Here is a 19,540-nt window from a genome sequence, read left to right on the forward strand (position 1 = left end):
ATGTTTATTTTCTAGCATATCCAGGGTGAATCTTTGGTAGACACTTAATATGAGAATATCAGAAGTAGAAGGAACCTAAGAGACTATGTAGTCCAAATTTTCTCATTTTCTAGATACAGAAATGGAGGCCCAGAGGGGTGTCTGAATTGCCTTAGGCTGCATGTCTCATTAGTAGTGGTGTAAGTCTCAGTACAAACAATAGGACCTCAAATAAAAATAATATTTTGCCTGTAGTTTGATTGCATTCTCTGAATATGAGTCTACTAGATGATGTAGATACACTCAGCATTTGACTTCTCACACATCTGCCAATTTTATAACTAAGAAAACACAATCTAATTACTATATACAAATATATATAAATGGTACTCTTCATTAGGTCTCCATGAAAAACTCCTATTTTAAAAGAACCTTTACAGAAGAAAATTTGTCACTCTTCTTTAATTATCCATTCTCATGTTTAACAGCCGTCAGTCTCAGAAAGATTTCCTTGTATGGGAAGGTTTCAAATTTGGAGTCCATGGATCCCTCAAGAATCCTTGTTGGGTGTTTCTGAACCCCTTGAAGTTATGTTCATAATTTCGTTCACAGCTTTGATAAATATCTTGAGGGATTAACCTGGATTCTCAGTCTATAGTATAGCTGCATTTCTTTTCGCCTTATCTTCTTTGGAAGACCCTTGCTATCCTCTGTATAATAACTGCATTACTTTGGAGATTTACTGTTTCCAAATGAAGAATTTAAGATCATTTTAACTTGTCTTAGGGTTCTTTCTTTTTTTCACATTTTTAAATCATTTTTATGGCTGTCTTTTGAGCCCTTTCCAAATTCTTTGTAAACCCGAAAACCAAGGAGCTCAGAATTAGAAATCATATGTTAATGAAGATCTCGTTTAGGCACTTGGATCTGCTGAGAGTGGTGTCAGAGGATTAGGAGCAGCAGAAAAAAGACTGCTGAGACAGGTCCAGGAATGTGGCCCCTGCTCAGGTAGGCTAGGCAGACCCTCAAGGTCAAAACAGATCGAGGGTGAGGGGCCCAGGTCAAGCTTAAAGGATTGGGAGCATTTCAAAGTTTAAAGCGTAGTAAATAGATCCTGAGTAAAGGGATTCAGGATAAGGAGTAGAAATCAAACCTAGACCTGAAGGTGAAACAGAATCCTGCAGAAAATCTGCATAGGAACAAACTGCCACCTTTCTAAGTAAAATCAACCTAATCTTTCAGAATTGAGACTCTTCATATGGGAACAGGCCGCTGGACTTTGCGATACAAATACTTGTCTCCTAGATTTCCCTTCACCCTGCAACCTCTACATTCACACTGTCCTCAGGATGTTAGATTCCTGAGAGTTGGGTTCCCAGGAGATGTGACTAATGGAAAACAGTAGGATAGGGCTTACGAGCTATAATATATAAAGTAGTTTATCAAAATCACTGGGGTTTGGAGGGATTAGAGATTCTTCTGGGAATCTGATGAAAACTGTGGGCTTTCTCTTCAGAAGGAAGGCACCAAATACTATCATGTAAAAATTTTTATACAATTTAACCTGCCCTGAAACTGATTCATGGTTAATAACTCCTGATTGAGAAGTATGGTGTTCTATATTTCTTACCCATTTGTTTCCTGTTCTTTATTAATGTTTTACGTAATTGTTTCTTTTGCTGTCTGAGGTATACTGAGGAGGTTTGGGCATTTAGTTTTCATGTGTGAGCCAAAAGATTAATGGAAGGAACAGCAACACTGAGGCCATGGCACTGAATATGAGTCTACTAGATGATGTAGATACACTCAGCATTTGACTTCTCACACATCTGCCAACAATAATGGGAGAGATCCATGGGGGCATGGTGAAACTGGGGGAAAAGAATTGTGCCAAAGAAGTCTAGTATCCCCTTCTCACTAGATGATTTTTCTTCTCTTCCTTAGGATGATCTAGGTTTTATTAAGAAGCAGTTCCTTTATGAATCATGTAATGAGAAACTGATACTGAGCCACTTGGTTTTATGTGGGGTTTTTTTAGAGCATGCAGTCCCAAGCATGGCTGGCTTAGGCCCTCAGGCAGTGGGTGAGACTTCTGGCCAGGAAAGGGTGAGAGAGTAGAGCAGGAAGAATGCTTTGGTGACACAGCCTGAACTTCACTCATGGCTATTTGTGACTGTATTGTAAATTTTCACATTTATATCCAGTGGCAGTTCCTCTGACTCTATCTAGAGGTGTTAAATCTGTAAGATTGAAAATTTAGAGAGTAATTGTCGGGTTAATTCAAGTTGAATAAAACCTCACCACAAATTTTAGGTCCTGTAGAACAGAGTACCTGAATTATCCAATTAATTCTATATTTATATACCACTTAGAAAAGAAAAAAAATCTTTTTTTTTCTTTAAAGTTACAGCAAAAAAAAAAAAAAAAAAACCTCCTTTGAAAACCAGATTCCCCAATGTGTAAATATTTAAATTTAGATGTCTATTAAGTATGTAAGAAATCTAGTCTCCATCTTGTGCTTTAACTACTTATCTTCTACATTTACTTGATCTCTTCAAATTCTGTCTGTCCCTGAAGCCCAGTTGGGGCCTACCCTACAAGTGAAATAGATCTAGTAGAACCTACTCTGATGACGTTTTAGAGTATAAATTAGATAATCCAGTCCTGCCTTTGGCATAGGGCCTGGCACATAATAAGCAGTAAAGCTGCAGTTGATGATAATGGTTATGAGCTGTTTTCCCAAATACTCTAGTCACCATTTAACCACCTTGTTCTCTGACCATAAAAAATACTTACTGCCTGTACCACTTTTTGATGCTTACTATCTTAGTTTAGCTGTTATTATTTATTTCCAGAATAAGATTGCAAACTCCATGATAGGTAAGGATAGGCAATACAAAACTTGCTGAGTTGGATTGAAAATAGGCATTTACTTGCTTTACAAGCCATGTGATCTTCACTGTGATCTTTTTTCCTCTACAGAAAATGAAAACACTAGCAGAAAGGAGGAGGAGTGCTCCATCTCTTATACTGGATAAAGCTCTGCAAAAACGACCTAGTACCAAGTAAGTGAAAAGCTTTGTGTAAAACATTTGGTATGTGCTTCATTTCTTTTACCTGTGGGGTTTGTTTGCTTTTTATCAAGACCAGAATTCTCTGTTAAATAATAGAAAATATGACTTCTGAGTTTATTTAATAAGGCCTATTCTTTATGTGACACTTAAAACCTTTTAAGAGCTGGTGATCAATTGCTTTAAAACCGATTCAGAAGTGAATCTTACATCACATGGTACACAAACATGCATGTTCCACACATTGTTAAAGTTTATTTATGGAAACAATTAGAAATCAGTATACTAAAGATAAGTTATTTTAACCACTATACATGTTTGGTTATGCACAAACTTTTGCTTACTTTTTATCATAAGGTGATGCCTGTGTATGGGGAAAAGGCAAGTTTTTACCAATTTTAGGTATGAAGAAAGAGAGCCAGATTAAGATTATTAAAAAATTGAGTGTTGGGCTTCCCTGGTGGCACAGTGGTTGAGAGTCCGCCTGCCAATGCAGGGGTCACGGGTTCGTGCCCTGGTCCGGGAAGATCCCACAGGCCGCGGAGCAGCTGGGCCCGTGAGCCATGGCCGCTGAGCCTGCGCGTCTGGAGCCTGCGCTCCGCAATGGGAGAGGCCACAACAGTGAGAGGCCCGTGTACCGGGAAAAAAAAAAAAGAAAAAAATGAGTGTTGATTTCTTTTAGGCATTACTGGTTAGATTAATTAGTGATTAATTAGTGAAATTTAAAGTGGAAAAACAGGCTGTGGACATCTTAAGAGAGTCTTTCATAATACTTAGAAATTGAATGGCTATTCAGTCATTAATTTATTCAATAATTTTTAATGGCATTTTAACTCAGAGGCATTTTATGTTCAAAGGAAACCTGTGATGATTTTCCTCTAATATGTGAATCCTTTCATGTAAAGTGAAGTCCTTATCACTTTTTAAAAAGTGAGGGTATATCTGATATTTCTATGAATGGTGTGCTAATTTAACATAAAATCTATGTGAAGGCATGGAATTTTTTTTCAGTGTCCAAAATAAATTATATAGCCAAATCTCAAAGAGTGAAACTTTCAAAATACTTAGTCCCTCCCGTCTTAGTACTCAGCAAGTTCTCAGACTCAAGCAGCTCCCCCAGCTGCCCACAGATGACACACGCTTTAGTCATTGGGTTGATCAGAAAATGTAAATTACTTTTAATAGATGCCTAATCAAAATTTAATTAGGGGGCTTCCCTGGTGGCGCAGTGGTTGAGAGTCCGCCTGACGATGCAGGGGACACGGGTTCGTGCCCTGATCTGGGAAGATCCCACATGCCGCAGAGCGGCTGGTCCCGTGAGCCGTGGCTGCTGAGCCTGCGCGTCCAGAGCCTGTGCTCCGCAAGGGGAGAGGCCACAACAGTGAGAGGCCCACGTACAGCAAAAGAAAAAAAAAAAAAAAAAAAATTTAATTAGGAAGATATTCTTCTGCCAAATGAATAATACAGTAATATACTTCAGTGTCATATATAACTGACTTTTAGATTGTTTATATTAGTATATCTTTGCATTCATGTAGATGAGAAAAGAATGGTTATATCTTCACAGTTTGACCTTGCTTACCTAGAAAACTCAGGAGAAATTATTTTTTAGGGGAAATAGACAGAGGAGGCAGAATTGTCTTTAATTCTACTGTTTATTCACTTTTTTCAAAACAGGTAAACAGTTTTAGGTAAAATTTTTTATTGGAAGTTCCTGGGATGAACATGTGTTAAGCTTTTTAATTAAAAGTAGCCCTTGGGGAGGGGGAAGGGTAAGCTGTGACAAAGTGAGAGAGTGGCATGGACATATATACACTACCACACGTAAAATAGATAGCTAGTGGGAAGTAGCTGCATAACACAGGGAGATCAGCTCGGTGCTTTGTGACCTCCTAGATGGGTGGCATAGGGAGGGAGGGAGACGCAAGAGGGAAGAGATATGGGAACATATGTATATGTATAACTGAGTCACTTTGTTATAAAGCAGAAAGTAACACACCATTGTAAAGCAATTATACTCCAATAAAGATGTAAAAAAATGGGCTTCCCTGGTGGCGCAGTGGTTGAGAGTCCGCCTGCTGTTGCAGGGGACGCGGGTTCGTGCCCCGGTCCGGGAAGGTCCCACATGTCGCGGAGCAGCTAGGCCCGTGAGCCATGGCCGCTGAGCCTGCGCGTCCGGAGCCTGTGCTCCGCAGCGGGAGAGGCCACAACAGTGAGAGGCCTGCGTACCGCAAAAAAAACAACAACAACAAAAAAAAAAATTAGGCTACAAATATTGAATAATAAAATGCCTAAACTAAAAGAAATGAAATCTTTAAAAAAAAAAAAAAAAGTAGCCCTTATTCGTATCAGAGAAGCTTTAGCCCCAAATCAGGGGTCAAATAGTGGCCCACTTACCCGCTAACCCAGGGTGAGGATTTACAACAGTATGCATGTAGGTACTGAAAGTTCATATAGACCATTGGTTCTCAACAGGGTGGTACTAACCTCCAGGGGGCATTCTGGAATTTTGTGAAGCAAAATGATTTAGGGGGCAGTCGCCAGAGATACTAGACATCACATAATGCACAGGACATCCTACACAGCAGTTTTGTGGCTCCTGCATAGTTTTTGAATGTACCATGTATGGAATACTTGTGAAGAGGGGGAAAAAAGCTTTATATAATTATCTATGCCTATAACTATGTTTTATATACAAAGTATTTTATATCCTTTTATGTAGATATAATAAACACTAAAGTTTCCAGAAATGTAGCTACCTTGCATACCAAGAGATAATTGCACTTTGTATTGTTTGGAATCATTTCAGAAAATCATTTGGCTTTACTTCACTTTCTCGTACTAAATATATTCATTATAAGTAGGTGTAAGCATATCTGACTACTTCATTGTATTTTAATATAGTCATGAATGAGCATATACATATTGAAATACATAATTTATTATTAATTACTTTCATTTCTCTTATATTACTATCAGAGTATTTTATCGACACTTTTGAAATTCTGTTAAATATCTGTGAATTTTGTTTCAGGATAGAAAAGGAGGAATTGGAATAAATGTATATGCATTTGTCCTTTATATAACAAAGGGACATTGGATCTAGGATTGAGAATGACTGATAGAGATTAAGTGCCAGGTTAGGGAAGAGCTAACACTTACCTGACTTACTGGGGTTGTTTTGAGTTAGAGAACCAATATGATAATATACAACCACGTCCTTCCCCATTCCTGCCTCCCCATCACCTCTGTAATAATTGGTGCTTACATTAGAGTCAGTTTCCCAAATTCCTGCCTCAGAAATAGGGAAATATGATGTTTTTTTGGCAAAATAAAAAAGGATATTTAAGTTGAAGATGGATATGTTTTAATCTTCAGTTTATTTCCTGTGAGTTTCTCCAGGTCAGTAGTGTGAGTGCATAGTGCAGGGGAACAGGACCTTCACCTATCTTTTAGAAATAATGCTTTTATGCTATGTAGTATTGGGTGGTTAACGTGTGTACCAAAAAAACCAAAAAGCTATTGGGTGTTGATTGTGTACAAAATATTTGTAAGTAGTGTAATCTCAGGATTGGAATGAACCTTAAAGGTCATCTAGTCTGGTGGTTTCCGAAGCTTTTAAAGTCAGTATTCTGCAGAGGGACCCAGGCATCTACATATTTTTCAAAAACTCTTCATAGTTGATTCTGATACACTCTTGGTAGAGAACCACTATGACAGGCTGCTACAAAAGAATCCTTTTATAAAAGAATGCTTTTAAAAAGGGAATACTGAACCAAAATTTTAAGGAAGTACAGGATTATAGTATGTATTTCTTATAAAATAGTGTGGACATTATAAAACCAAAAGCAAAGTCCCCTCTCCGTCCCCAGGGGTAACCATGATTAATCATTTGTATGTCCTTCTAAACCTTGTCTATGCAAGTGTGATTAGAATTTTTATTTGCTTTCTGTAATGTTTAAATTCTCACTTTAATATAGATAAATTAGTTCTTTGCATTTTCAAGTCTTGCCGTTTTTTAAAAAAATTAGAGATCAAATCCTATTACAACAACCATTCAAGAAAGTCTTTGAATTTTGACCATCTTTATATAATGTACACTCCTGAAAAGTTATATCAGCCAGTTAATGAACTTGCTATTTTAAAGAAACTTTGTAGTGAATTGTTTTATAAAGTAAATCACTTCTTTTTTCAGAGTTGTTAAAAATAACTCAAATTTTCATAATTTGAATTTTGCTTTTCCATAATTTATACCCAGGAAACAAGGAAAATTTCTGAAGTCTAAGCTGAGCACACCTATCTGAAGTAGAACTTTATGCAACAAAATTCTAGTACCTAAAAAGAATCTTACTATCTCTTTGCATGTAATATCATGGGAGCTAACCTATAAAAGATTTGTACACAGTGTGTGGACAGACAGCAAAGAAATTGAGTGTTTTATTTATTAGCATTGCATATTCCTTGAGTTAAATAAAGCCATCATAGCATTTCATATTTCTTGAGTTAAACCTATATTTAATGATTTTGGCTTTGCAGTAGAACGTTATTTCTACTGTTGTCCCCTAGTTAAGGTGTAATTTAGTAATTAATGACTTGTAGGTGATAAAGCTTTTGTCCAAAGTTTAGCAAACATCCACAGAGGATTTAATGGAATCCTTTCATTTAACAGCTGTTGCATCTCAACTTTTATTGAATTTAATTAACAAGAGTTAGGTTTAAAAGAGGAGGAAATAGGTTAAGTGGTGACTTAAATGTGTTTGTGTGTTAAACACAGTTTTATCTCCAAAATTCTTTGTTTAACCCATCGAGTTCATAAGGAAGGGCCAATTTAGAGATTTTAACTTTTTGGGGGGTTATCTGGACACCATTGATCAGCTGGAGGTGATTCCTCTAAGTAATTATTATATTAGCTGGTATAGCAGATGACACGTATCTTTCACACTAAGAAGGTTAGTGGTTTTCCAACATGGCTGCACTCAGCTGTTTTTACTCTCAAACACAATAGTGTTCAGTACTGTGTTTAAGGATGACCTCACCTCATGTAATAGCCATCCTCCTGGTAAGACTTTGGGCACCTATATTAGAGGGCTTAGTTTCCTTAAAAGTAAAATGAGAGTATTGAAGTTATTATCTGTTAAACCCTTCTACTTCTAGTTCTATTGCTATATAATTATGATTTGTTGAAATTCCATACTTCCTACACTTACTCTGAATTCTAAATCATTCTTAATTACTTGCAGTTTCCTAAACACAGTATACTGTTTAGCATTGTCTCAAAGGTCACTTCCTTCAGGAACTCCTAAGCCTTTGCAAATAACATTCGTGCTCCTATAGCACCTTGTATATCTTGAACCACAGCACTCATCCCACTGCACTGGCATTACAGTTTATGTCATGTTCCCTTTAATGTCCCTGACATTTGTTAATAAAATAATGCCTTATAAATAATATCTGGTGTTCAATTATTATTTGTTGGATGAATCGGTGAATGAGCAAGTGACTCCATTTCCAAACTACAATAGGAATTTAATAAGTTAGCACAGTAGTTTCTGACTCTCCTGCCCTCCTTTGAGTAGCCAATACATAAAAGACCTTCCTTGTTCATTGGTATTATTTGTGAAATTCTGGCTAGGGAAAAAGGAAGATTACTTTTAACAAAATGATTCTGACTTATTGTGAGGAAGTTATTTTATGCAGCAGAATACCACAAGAACTCATGTATGTGGTCTGTAAATACCACATATAGTGGCATTCTTGTGTTACTTCTTCATCGTTTACTTAGGGATAAATTCAAGTCATACAAACGTTTCTTCCAGAAATTCACTTGTTTTGATGTGGTATTCAGCCCACCTTGTAGAAAAATACACAAAAATATACCCATTTTTGTTTTAAGTTACAGTGTTAGCACTTTCAAGTTAGTATTCACGCGTCTCCATCCTTACCTCCAAATCAGTTTATTGTGTATGTGCTGCTTGAAAGACTTTGTAGTAGGTACTTTACATATGTTACATTTTAAATCTCTGCTTAATGCTGCTGAGAGGAGAGAAAGGCAATGCCAAGGAAGTGTGGTGGTGCAGCCGGAAGTGCTTGGGCTTTGGCTGCATTCAAATGCTGGCTCTCCATCCTGATTTTCTGTGTGACCTCAGATAAATTACCTAATCTCTGAGTCTCAGGGTCTTCCTCTGTAAAATATGAATCTAATGCTTTCATAGAATATGAAATGAGAAAATAAGTGAAGATGTTTAAAAGGTTGACTTAGTTATTTTTAGTTGCCTCTTTCCTTCCCTTAGATATATTTCATTTTCAAGCTTTAAACCTCCTGAATTATCCAGTACCATTTGTTAATGAAAAGCACCTACTTTATTATCACAGCATTGTATGACTAGAAACAAATCATTGAGCCTGGATCATTATATAGTAGAAATGGAGTCAAAGACTTGCCCTAGGTCACACAACTGATTAACATTAGAGATAGGAATGGAAATCCAGGTCTCTGATCTTGATGGAATATTCTTTGCATTACACAAACAAAAGGAATATGATATAGTATCTAAGAGCATGGATTCTGGAGCCAAACTGCCAGGTTTGAATCCCAATACTGCCCCTTACCAGTCATGTGATCTTTGGTAGGTTTTTAAACCAGGGATAATAATAAACCCTACCTCATAATGTTGTAAGAAAGACTAAATGGGTATTATATATGTAAAGCTTTTAATGTAGTCTCTAGCGCATAATCAGTGCTTTTATATTTGAAGGCTATGTTGTCATTGTAGTGGTAATAGTAGTAGTAGTCGTAGTAGTAGTAGTGGAAGCATTAATAAAGAAATAGAAGTTCATATTATCCTGGTAAAGAGACTCTTTGAGGACCCTAATAGATGGAAAATTTTAAAAGATGAAAGATGCAATCTGGAAGCCAGCTGGACTCTAGTATTAAATTCATTTTAGCAAGATAATTATATATCTAGGCCTGGCCTGAAGCAAGATTAGCTCAGAATATTTGGGATTTATTCCTGGTAGACCCTGACAATTCTTGAGGTCTCCCTAGGCAAAATTCAAAGTATACCTAGGATGATTCTGGGAAATAAGGGCTTGAGACATGGAGGATTGACCTGCTTTGCGTGGCCACTTGAGATGAAGGGGCTCCAGGAGCATCATATGTGCCAAAGCTATGAATCGAGATTAGACACATAGAGAATTAGCTAGTTTGGGGTAAGGATACTAGGGTGAGAGAGCCCAAGCAGAAGCCATTTGAGACTAGGAAAGCAGCTGTTTGCTAACTGACTTCTTCCTTTTGGTCAGTTCACTCCTGTTATGTATGACTCTACACACACACACACACACACACACACACACACACACACACACAGACACTCACTCACTCATATACACGCTAACATCGTCCTACTCAGAATGTCCCACATTGTGTTCTGCAAATTCCTCATCATTCCATTTCCTTTTTCTCTGTCATGTTAGCATCTAACATCTAATTAGTCTAAAGTGGATGATAACTTGCCATACTTTCAAATGCAAGGAGAACATTTATGCTCTGGAGTAGTTTACTGAGGATTGTGGTCAAATCTACTTTCATAAGAGAATGAAAACCTGCTTCTACCTGTGATAAGTGTAAACTTGACAGATATGGTCATTGAAATGAACTGAATGATCTCATAAAGGCCATCCTCATGCTGAGACTCTAGTTATGGTAACTGTTTGATAGAATTTAAAGGAAAAGTCAATTTAAAAGGGAAGTTACTAGACTTTCCTTTGGAATTCTATAAACCTTCTGTACCTAGATACAATTTTTTGATACAAGACTTTTAAATAAAATTTTAAATTTTAGAGGAATTTTAAAAAAATCTTTAAGATCTTTTCAAAATTACAATAAACTATACTGTTATATTACCTTAGATAAAAACCTGTATTCAGGTTTTTTTAAAAGAAAAAAACACTACTCCTTGTGCTGCCTTGCATTACATGCCAGTTGGCTGTAAATAAGGCCTATTCCTACAGTTTTGGACAATGCGTTCTGAGGTTTTAGGGCCTGTAGATGATTAAAGGTATGTGATGAACAGAACACCAAGTAGAAATTTAATACACGAAGATTACCAGCAGTCTACAGGGTCCCTTCTTTCCTTGCAAGGAACATTTTCCAAAGTAAAAATCAGACGTAGGGCTTCCCTGGTGGCGCAGTGGTTGAGTCCGCCTGCCGATGTAGGGGACACGGGTTCGTGCCCCGGTCTGGGAAGATCCCACGTGCCGCGGAGTGGCTGGGCCCGTGAGCCATGGCCGCTGAGCCTGCGCGTCCGGAGCCCGTGCTCCGCAATGGGAGAGGCCACAACAGTGAGAGGCCCACGTACCGCAAAAAAAAAAAAAAAAAAAAAAAAAAAATCAGATGTAAAGGAAAAAGATGGCAGCAATTGCTTTGTAAAGTGGCGAAGTTGGCAAATTTTTACCAAAATGGAATTCGTTGCTTTGTTAAGCAAAAGGTTTCCCAGGCCCACATATCACTTTATTCTCTTCAAACTACTTTTTGTATTCTTTAAACATGATCAAATACATCTGTTCCTGGTGTAGTATGCTATTTTCCTATCGTATGATTCTGGGAGGAAATCTTTAGAAGATGTAAGTCTCTCTACATTCTAGGGAGCTTTGACAGGGTCAAATTAATTTATTTCTGCACTTGCAGAACAGTACATCCATTTAATTTCTTTATTCCAACTATAACCTAATTTGTTAATTGCAGTTATGGTTCAGTTTTATATTTCATTTTGGCACCAGGAAAGCACTGTCTCATTAGTGAATGTTTATTCACTTTTCCTCACCCCTCTCCACGGGGTTAGCAGGCTGTCCTAAGACGTCCTTACTATATTGGGCTAAATACTGCCTTACCCTGTACATCTTGAAAGGTTTCTCAGAGGAGCTTTGGAATTTCATGATTGACTTTCCTTCAAAACCTTTAAAAAAGCAGAAGAATAATTGTTAGTATTATTGAGAACCTTCATACTATTATGGTTAAGAAAGTATGGACTATGGAGCCATTCTTCTTGGGTTTGAATCTGGCCCTCCTTATTACCAAGCATGAGAACTTTGGCAAGTTTCATAACCTCTTCAGGCCTCACTTTTCTCATCTGTAAAATGGGGATAACCTCATAGGGGATTAAAGAGTTGAAATTGTAATATATCTGGCACATTTTAAGCATTATATAAGTTTTTTGTTAAATAATATTATTAAAAATATATAAATCCTTGTGCTGCCATGTCACATAATGTCTAATTCTCTTAGTGTTCCAGGTATAGGTTTTTCTTCTACTTGACTACCTGCATTTTGAGTGAAGGGACCATGTTTTCTGCTCTTATATCTGCATATTTAGTGCTAGGTATAGAACAGATACTCTATAAATATTAGCTGAGCTGAATGAGTGATTCTTCCCCTAGCTAAGTAAGTCAACTCTCAGTTGGAGTAGAAAGAAGGATAAGGGTCCACTGCTGCCTGAGAAAGTGACACAGCCAGCGTCAAAAAGCTACACAAAGAAATGCCAATTCTGGAATGACCAGCAGTTTAATGTTTGTTGATTTAATGCTCACATGTTTAACGTCTCAGCTGTATAATGAGTCACTGCCATTGATTCTCTGATGCATAGCTCCTGGTGTAATGAGAAGACACAGGGAATGGATTCTAGTTTCTGCTCTATCACTAATGACCCTGGTGGAGTCATCTAGCCTTTCTTCAACCAGGACTCTTTCCTTACCTGTCAGTGGTGGGAGGAGGGGGAGGGTGCAGTTGACTAAATCCTTTATATACTTTCTCCACCAGCCCCCAACTGTACAATTTTGTATTTCTTTAGGCTAACCATAACTCAGTCACAAGGAGAATGGAAAATGGTATGAATGCTTCTTACAAACCCTTTTATCACAACTCTTAAAACATCTCCAAGTGTGTGTCTGTCACCCTACTAAGAAATGAGTATCCTCCTTATCCTCTTTTAGTGCAGAGGTCAAGCATTTGCTTATGTGGGATCTTTGGTCAGTTTATTGTCATAATGTCATTTTGGTAGCCAGTCTCTATAATGGCCCCAGTGATTCCTACCTCCTGGAATTCACATACTTGTCCAGTCCTCCCACACACATTGTATCTGAATTGATCTCTGTAACCAATAGGATATTGCAAAAATGGTGATTTATCACTTCTGAGATTAGGTTATAATAGACCAAGCTTCTGCCTCAATTGCTCTCACACTTTCTCCATCTCTGTAATCATTTTCTCTGGGGGAAGCAATGTCCTAAGTAGCCGTCTACAGAGAGGCCTATAATGGGAGGAACTGAAGCCTCCAACCAACAGCCACGTGAATAACCTTGCAAGTAGATTTTCAAACCCCAGTCAAGTCTTCAGAGATTGCAGCCCTATCTTGACTGAAACCTCGTAAGAAACCTGAGCCAGACTCACCCAGCTAAGCTACTCCCTGGTTCCTGACCCTTAGAAACTGTGTGGGATGATACATGTTTGTTGTTTTAAGTGGCTATGCTTTGGGGTAATTTGTTATGTAGCAAGTGATAACCAATACAGTTGTCTTCAAGTCATGAAACTAGCTTTCTAGAACACTTCTCCTATATATCTTTTATGTATTCTTACTGCTAGAAGTGGAAAGATGGAAACAGATACTGTTCCCATTTATAAATGAAAACGCTTATTCCCCAGATCATGTAATTTGTTGGTAAAGGGGCCAGTTGACATTCTTTCTTTAAACAGCTTTATTGAGATACAGTTCATACTGTTTAATTCACCCATTTAAAGTGTACAGTTCAGTGGGTTTTAGTATATTCACAGAGTTGTGCAGCCATCACAACTTTTAAAGCATTTTCATCCCTCCTAAAAGAAACCCCATAGCCATTAGCTGTCATTCTTCATTCTCTCCCATGTCCCTTCTTTCCCTATCTCTAGCTTTAAGCAGCCACTGACTTCCTTTCTGTCTCTATAGCTTTGCCTCTTCTGGACATTTCATATAAATGCAGTTATGCACTATGTGGTCTTTTATAATTGGTTTCTTTCAGTTAGCATGATATTTTCAGGGTTCATCTATGTTGTAGTTTGTATCAATACTTCATTACTTTTCTTTGTTGTTAATATTTCATTATATGGATAGATACAACAGTTTTGTTTATTTGGTCATCAGTCGATGGACATTTGGGTTATTCTCATCTGTTGGCCATTATGAATAATGCTGCTGTGAACATTCATGTGCAAGTTCTTATGTTTCATTTCTCTTGCATATATCCAGGAGTGGAATTGTTGCATCATATGGTAACTCTATGTTTAGCTTTTGGAGGAGCCAAATATTTTCCAAGGCAGCTGCACCATTCCTACCAGCAGTATATGATGGTTCTGACTTCTCCACATCCTTACCAATCCTTGTTATTTTCCATCTTTTTACCTATAGCCATCTTGGTGAGTGTGAAGAGGTATCGCTTGTGGTTTTCATTTTCATTTCCCTTATGACATTGAGCATCTTTCATGTGTTTATTTTCCATTTGCATATCTTTGGGGTGAGAATTTTCCATTTAAAACTTAGACCATTTTTAGTTGGGTGATTTGTCTCTTTATTAATGAGTTGTAAGAGTTCAGTATTCTTAATATTATGTGTGCATATGCAAAGCAAAATACGGGATTGTAGCATTAATTTGTAGCTTCCAAGGCTCCCAAAGCACTTGAGCCTGAAACATCTGGAAGATCAACCAAGTTTCAGCTGTCTACTTCATTTTGTATCTATATAACTTTGGCTTGGTCTTTTTTTTTTTTTTTTTTCATTGAGACTAACCCTTCAGTTTTTGGAAAAAAATAATTTCTGCGAGGTGAATCCAAAATGGTCCTGTGGCAGGTTTCTGTGATGCATACTCTATAAATTAACATTAATTTAGGACATTTAATAATCCTAACTTTTTTGATAATTATGGTTTTCTAGAATAGCTGCTTTTTTGATTATTTTCTACAAACACATTTTTTAATAATTATAAAGTTAATATACGTGTATTTTAGAAAATTTGGAAAATGCAGAGAGGTACAAACAAAATTTTGGTCTGCATCCCGAGATGTCAGCCTTGACACCTTTTTCTGTCATTTGACTTCACATTTAATGTATTTTATGACTGAATCATCAACATGATCATAAATAATGCTTCCCACACACATATGGACACCTTATCTTTGATAAAGGAGGCAGGAATGTACAGTGGAGAAAGGACAGCCTCTTCAATAAATGGTGCTGGGAAAACTGGACAGGTACATGTAAAAGTATGAGATTAGATCACTCCCTAACACCATACACAAAAATAAGCTCAAAATGGATTAAAGACCTAAATGTAAGACCAGAAACTATCAAACTCTTAGAGGAAAACATAGGAAGAACACTGTATGACATAAATCACAGCAAGATCCTTTCTGACCCACCTCCTAGAGTAATGGAAATAAAAACAAAAATAAACAAATGGGACCTAATGAAACTTCAAAGCTTTTGCACAGCAAAGGAAACCATAACCAAGACCAAAAGACAACCCTCAGAATGGGAGAAAACATTTGCAAATGAAGCAACTGACAAAGGATTAATCTCCAAAATTTACAAGCAGCTCATGCAGCTCAATAACAAAAATACAAACAACCCCATCCAAAAATGGGCAGAAGACCTAAATAGACATTTCTCCAAAGAAGATATACAGAATGCCAACAAACACATGAAAGAATGCTCAACATCATTAATCATTAGAGAAATGCAAATCAAAACTACAATGAGATATCATCTCACACCAGTCAGAATGGCCATCATCAAAAAATCTAGAAACAATAAATGCTGGAGAGGGTGTGGAGAAAAGGGGACACTCTTGCACTGCTGGTGGGAATGTGAATTGGTTCAGCCACTATGGAGAACAGTATGGAGGTTCCTTAAAAAACTACAAATAGAATTACCATATGACCCAGCAATCCCACTACTGGGCACGTACCCTGAGAAAACCAAAATTCAAAAAGAGTCATGTACCAAAATGTTCATTGCAGCTCTATTTACAATAGCCCGGAGATGGAAAGAACCTAAGCGCCCATCATCGGACGAATGGATAAAGAAGATGTGGCACATATACACAATGGAATATTACTCAGCCTTAAAAAGAAATGAAATTGAGTTATTTGTAATGAGATGGATAGACCTAGAGTCTGTCATACAGAGTGAAGTAAGTCAGAAAGAAAAAGACAAATACCGTATGCTAACACATATATATGGAATTTAAGGGAAAAAAATGTCATGAAGAACCTAGGGATAAGACAGGAATAGAGGCGCAGACCTACTGGAGAACGGACTTGAGGATATGGGGAGGGGGGGTGAGTTATGACAGGGCGAGAGAGAGTCATGGACATACACGCAGTAACAAACGTAGTAAGGTAGATAGCTAGGGGGAAGCAGCCGCAAGGCACAGGGATATTAGCTCGGGGCTTTGGGACAGCCTGGAGGGGTGGGATGGGGAGAGTGGGAGGGAGGGAGACGCAAGAGGGAGGACACATGGGAGCATATGTATATGTATAGCTGATTCACTTTGTTATAAAGCAGAAACTAACACACCATTGTAAAGCAATTATACCCCAATAAAGATGTTAAAATAAATAAATAAAAAAAAATAATGCTTTATACGGTAGAAACATTCTGTACTTACCATATTTGTCTTATATATGTAAACATTGAAGTAGAAAGAGGAAAGCAAAGCAGCTGCCTTAAGGCATGAAAGAAGGCTTCAAAGAAGTGATACAGTATATGCTGAGTTTTAATGGATGAGTAGGAGTTCTTTAGCATAGGAAATGGGTGACATAATATTCTAGCAATGAGAACTTAAGTTAGAGCTCAAAGTTTCTAGAAAGGAGTGGAGATGGGGCTAGTACAGTAAATAAGGATCAGACTGGGAACAACCATTGTCAGGCTGAAGACTTTAGATTTCTGGGTAGTAGGGAAATAATATAAAAAAATCAGTCAATTATGTGATTTAACTTGTGTTTTTGAAAGAAAGTGCTATCAAAAAATTGACTGGAAGAGAGAGATAGGCAAGGCAGGTAGAGAGACTATTTAAGAGACAGTTGAAAATAATTCAGGTAAATGATAATGAAGTACTTATACAGTGAAGGGGAAATTTTTAGAGACATTTAGGAATGAGAATCAATAAGATTTGGATGTAAGGAAGTGAAAGGAGTCAAGAACGAAGTTTCTAGCTTTTGAATACTGGATAGATGGTTTCGAACATGGTAACTTTTGAGGTGTATGAAAAAGTGTTAGTATTAGAAATACTGATAAAAGGTATAACTTAAACTGAGTGCTTACCAGGTACCAAGTTCTTAGTTAAGTATTTTATGCATACATTTTGGGGTAATTTTTTCATTTTACAAATAAGGATATTTAATCTTAGAACTTTAAAATAATTTACTTTAGATCTCACTACTATTAAGTAATGGAGTTTAAATTTAAATCTACTTCTCTCTGACTTTAAAATTCATGACCTTATCCAATATATTATACTGCCTCAATAAAAGCGATTCAATTTTGAGAATTTCCTATCTCATAAGATATATAAAGAACATTTCTAGAAGCTAAGTTTATAAACTTCATTGTAACTATTATAATCTCATTGTAACCATTAGGTTCTGTCTGGTGTGGCCGATCAGAGATTATCATTTTAAATGAAAATGATAGAATGGTTCTGAAATTATTCTGCCACTTAGCAAACATTGATTTTTATCTAACAGAGGCTAAAAATTCCTATAAATTACAAATTTATAAATTTGTAAAAATTATAAATTATGTTATTATTTTTTTACTTAATATTGGAGATTTTCTAGTGTAAAGCAGGAAGTTGAAATGCTATATATTTTATTTTGTATTACTTGTTTTTGTTTTTATTTGGACTCTAATTTTTAATGTTAACTTGTTTATGGCTTGTACCAGAGAATATGGTTGTGTGGTGTTTGATTTTTAAGTTTTCTTTATGATTTGACACATAGATTTTTAGGAGTTTTACATGTATGTTGAAAAGTATGTTACCAGTTATGTAAATCATCAATACCTTCCTAATATTTTGTCCTCATCTTCTGTCACTTGCTAAAAGAGGGGTGAAATGTTTCTCACTTCAGTTGTGAACTTATAAATTTCTTCTTGTTATTCTATTAGTTTATTGCTTTATGTATTTTGAACCTGTATTGTGAGGTCCGTAAAGCTCAGGGTAGTTATATCTTTTTGGTATATTGTACCTTTTATCAAGTGGAAATATCTCTGTTTTGTCCTATTTATTTCTTTTGGGTCTGTATTCTTTTTTTTTTTTTTTTTTTTTTTTTTTTTTTGTGTGTGTGTGTGTGGTACGCGGGCCTCTCACTGTTGTGGCCTCTCCCGTTGCGGAGCACAGGCTCCGGACGCACAGGCTCAGCGGCCATGGCTCACAGGCCCAGCTGCTCTGCGGCATGTGGGATCTTTCCGGACCCGGGCACGAACCCATGTCCCCTGCATCGGCAGGCGGACTCCCAACCACTGCGCCACCAGGGAAGCCCTGGGTCTGTATTCTTTAGCTAAGTGAAATGTTTTTGAGATTCATCATCGTTACATTTATTAGAAGTTTGTTCCATTTTCTTGTCAAGTAGTATTCCATTGTATGGATATGCCACAGTTAGCTTATTCACTCACGTGTTGATGGACATTTGAGTTGTTTGCAGTTTGGAGCTATTATGAAGAAAGCTTCTATGAACGTTTGTGTGCAGGTCTTTATGTGGGCATATGTTTTCATTCTGTTGGGTAAATACCTAAGAGTTGAATTACTGAATCATATAGTGTTTTTCTAACTTTAAATTGCCAGACTGTTTTCTATAGTGGTTGTACCATTTTATATACTTGTCAGTAATGTATGAGAGTTTGAGTTGCTCACATCTTTCCCAAAACTTAGTAAATGACAGTTAAAAATATCTTTTGTCTTTCTAGTGGGTGTGTTGTTGGTATCTCATTATGGTTTACATTTGCATTTTCCTGAAGACTAATAATATCGTGCATCATTTCACGTAATTATTGCCTATTCATATATTTTTCTTTGTGAACTGATCTGTTTAAATCTTTTGCTCATTTCTTTATTTATAAACTTAGGGAGTTGAAGGAGTTCTTTATATATTCTGGTTAAGTGTTTTGTCAAATATATATGGTGAAAATATTTCCTCTAAATCTGTCTTTTCATTTTCTTAACATTGCTTTTTGAGGAGCAAGAAGTTTTTTATGATGAAGTCTAATTTTATCAAGTTTTTTCTTGGTTTATACACTGTGTGTCTTATCTAAGAAATATTTGAATACTTGAAAGTCTCAAAGATAGTATCCTATGTTCTCTTCTCTTAGGCCTGTGATCAAGTTGGATTTAATTTTTGTATATAGTATATAAGGGTAGAGGTTTATTATTTTTCTTAATGGATATCCAGTTGTTGCCATACCAATGAT

The 19,540-nt window shown here is 36.7% G+C and overlaps 1 protein-coding gene across 1 annotated transcript in view; it reads left to right on the plus strand.

Moving 5' to 3' along the window:
• Positions 1 to 19,540, plus strand: part of ARHGAP20 (Rho GTPase activating protein 20) — a 149,227-nt gene that overhangs the window by 14,594 nt on the left and 115,093 nt on the right. Inside the window, exon 2 of the mRNA XM_032640504.1 lies at positions 2,962 to 3,044. Coding sequence (XP_032496395.1) covers positions 2,962 to 3,044 — 83 coding nt within the window. The remainder of the gene's footprint in view (positions 1 to 2,961; positions 3,045 to 19,540) is intronic.

Source organism: Phocoena sinus, chromosome 8 (assembly GCF_008692025.1).
Source record: "Phocoena sinus isolate mPhoSin1 chromosome 8, mPhoSin1.pri, whole genome shotgun sequence".
NCBI classification, from domain to species: Eukaryota; Metazoa; Chordata; class Mammalia; order Artiodactyla; family Phocoenidae; genus Phocoena; species Phocoena sinus.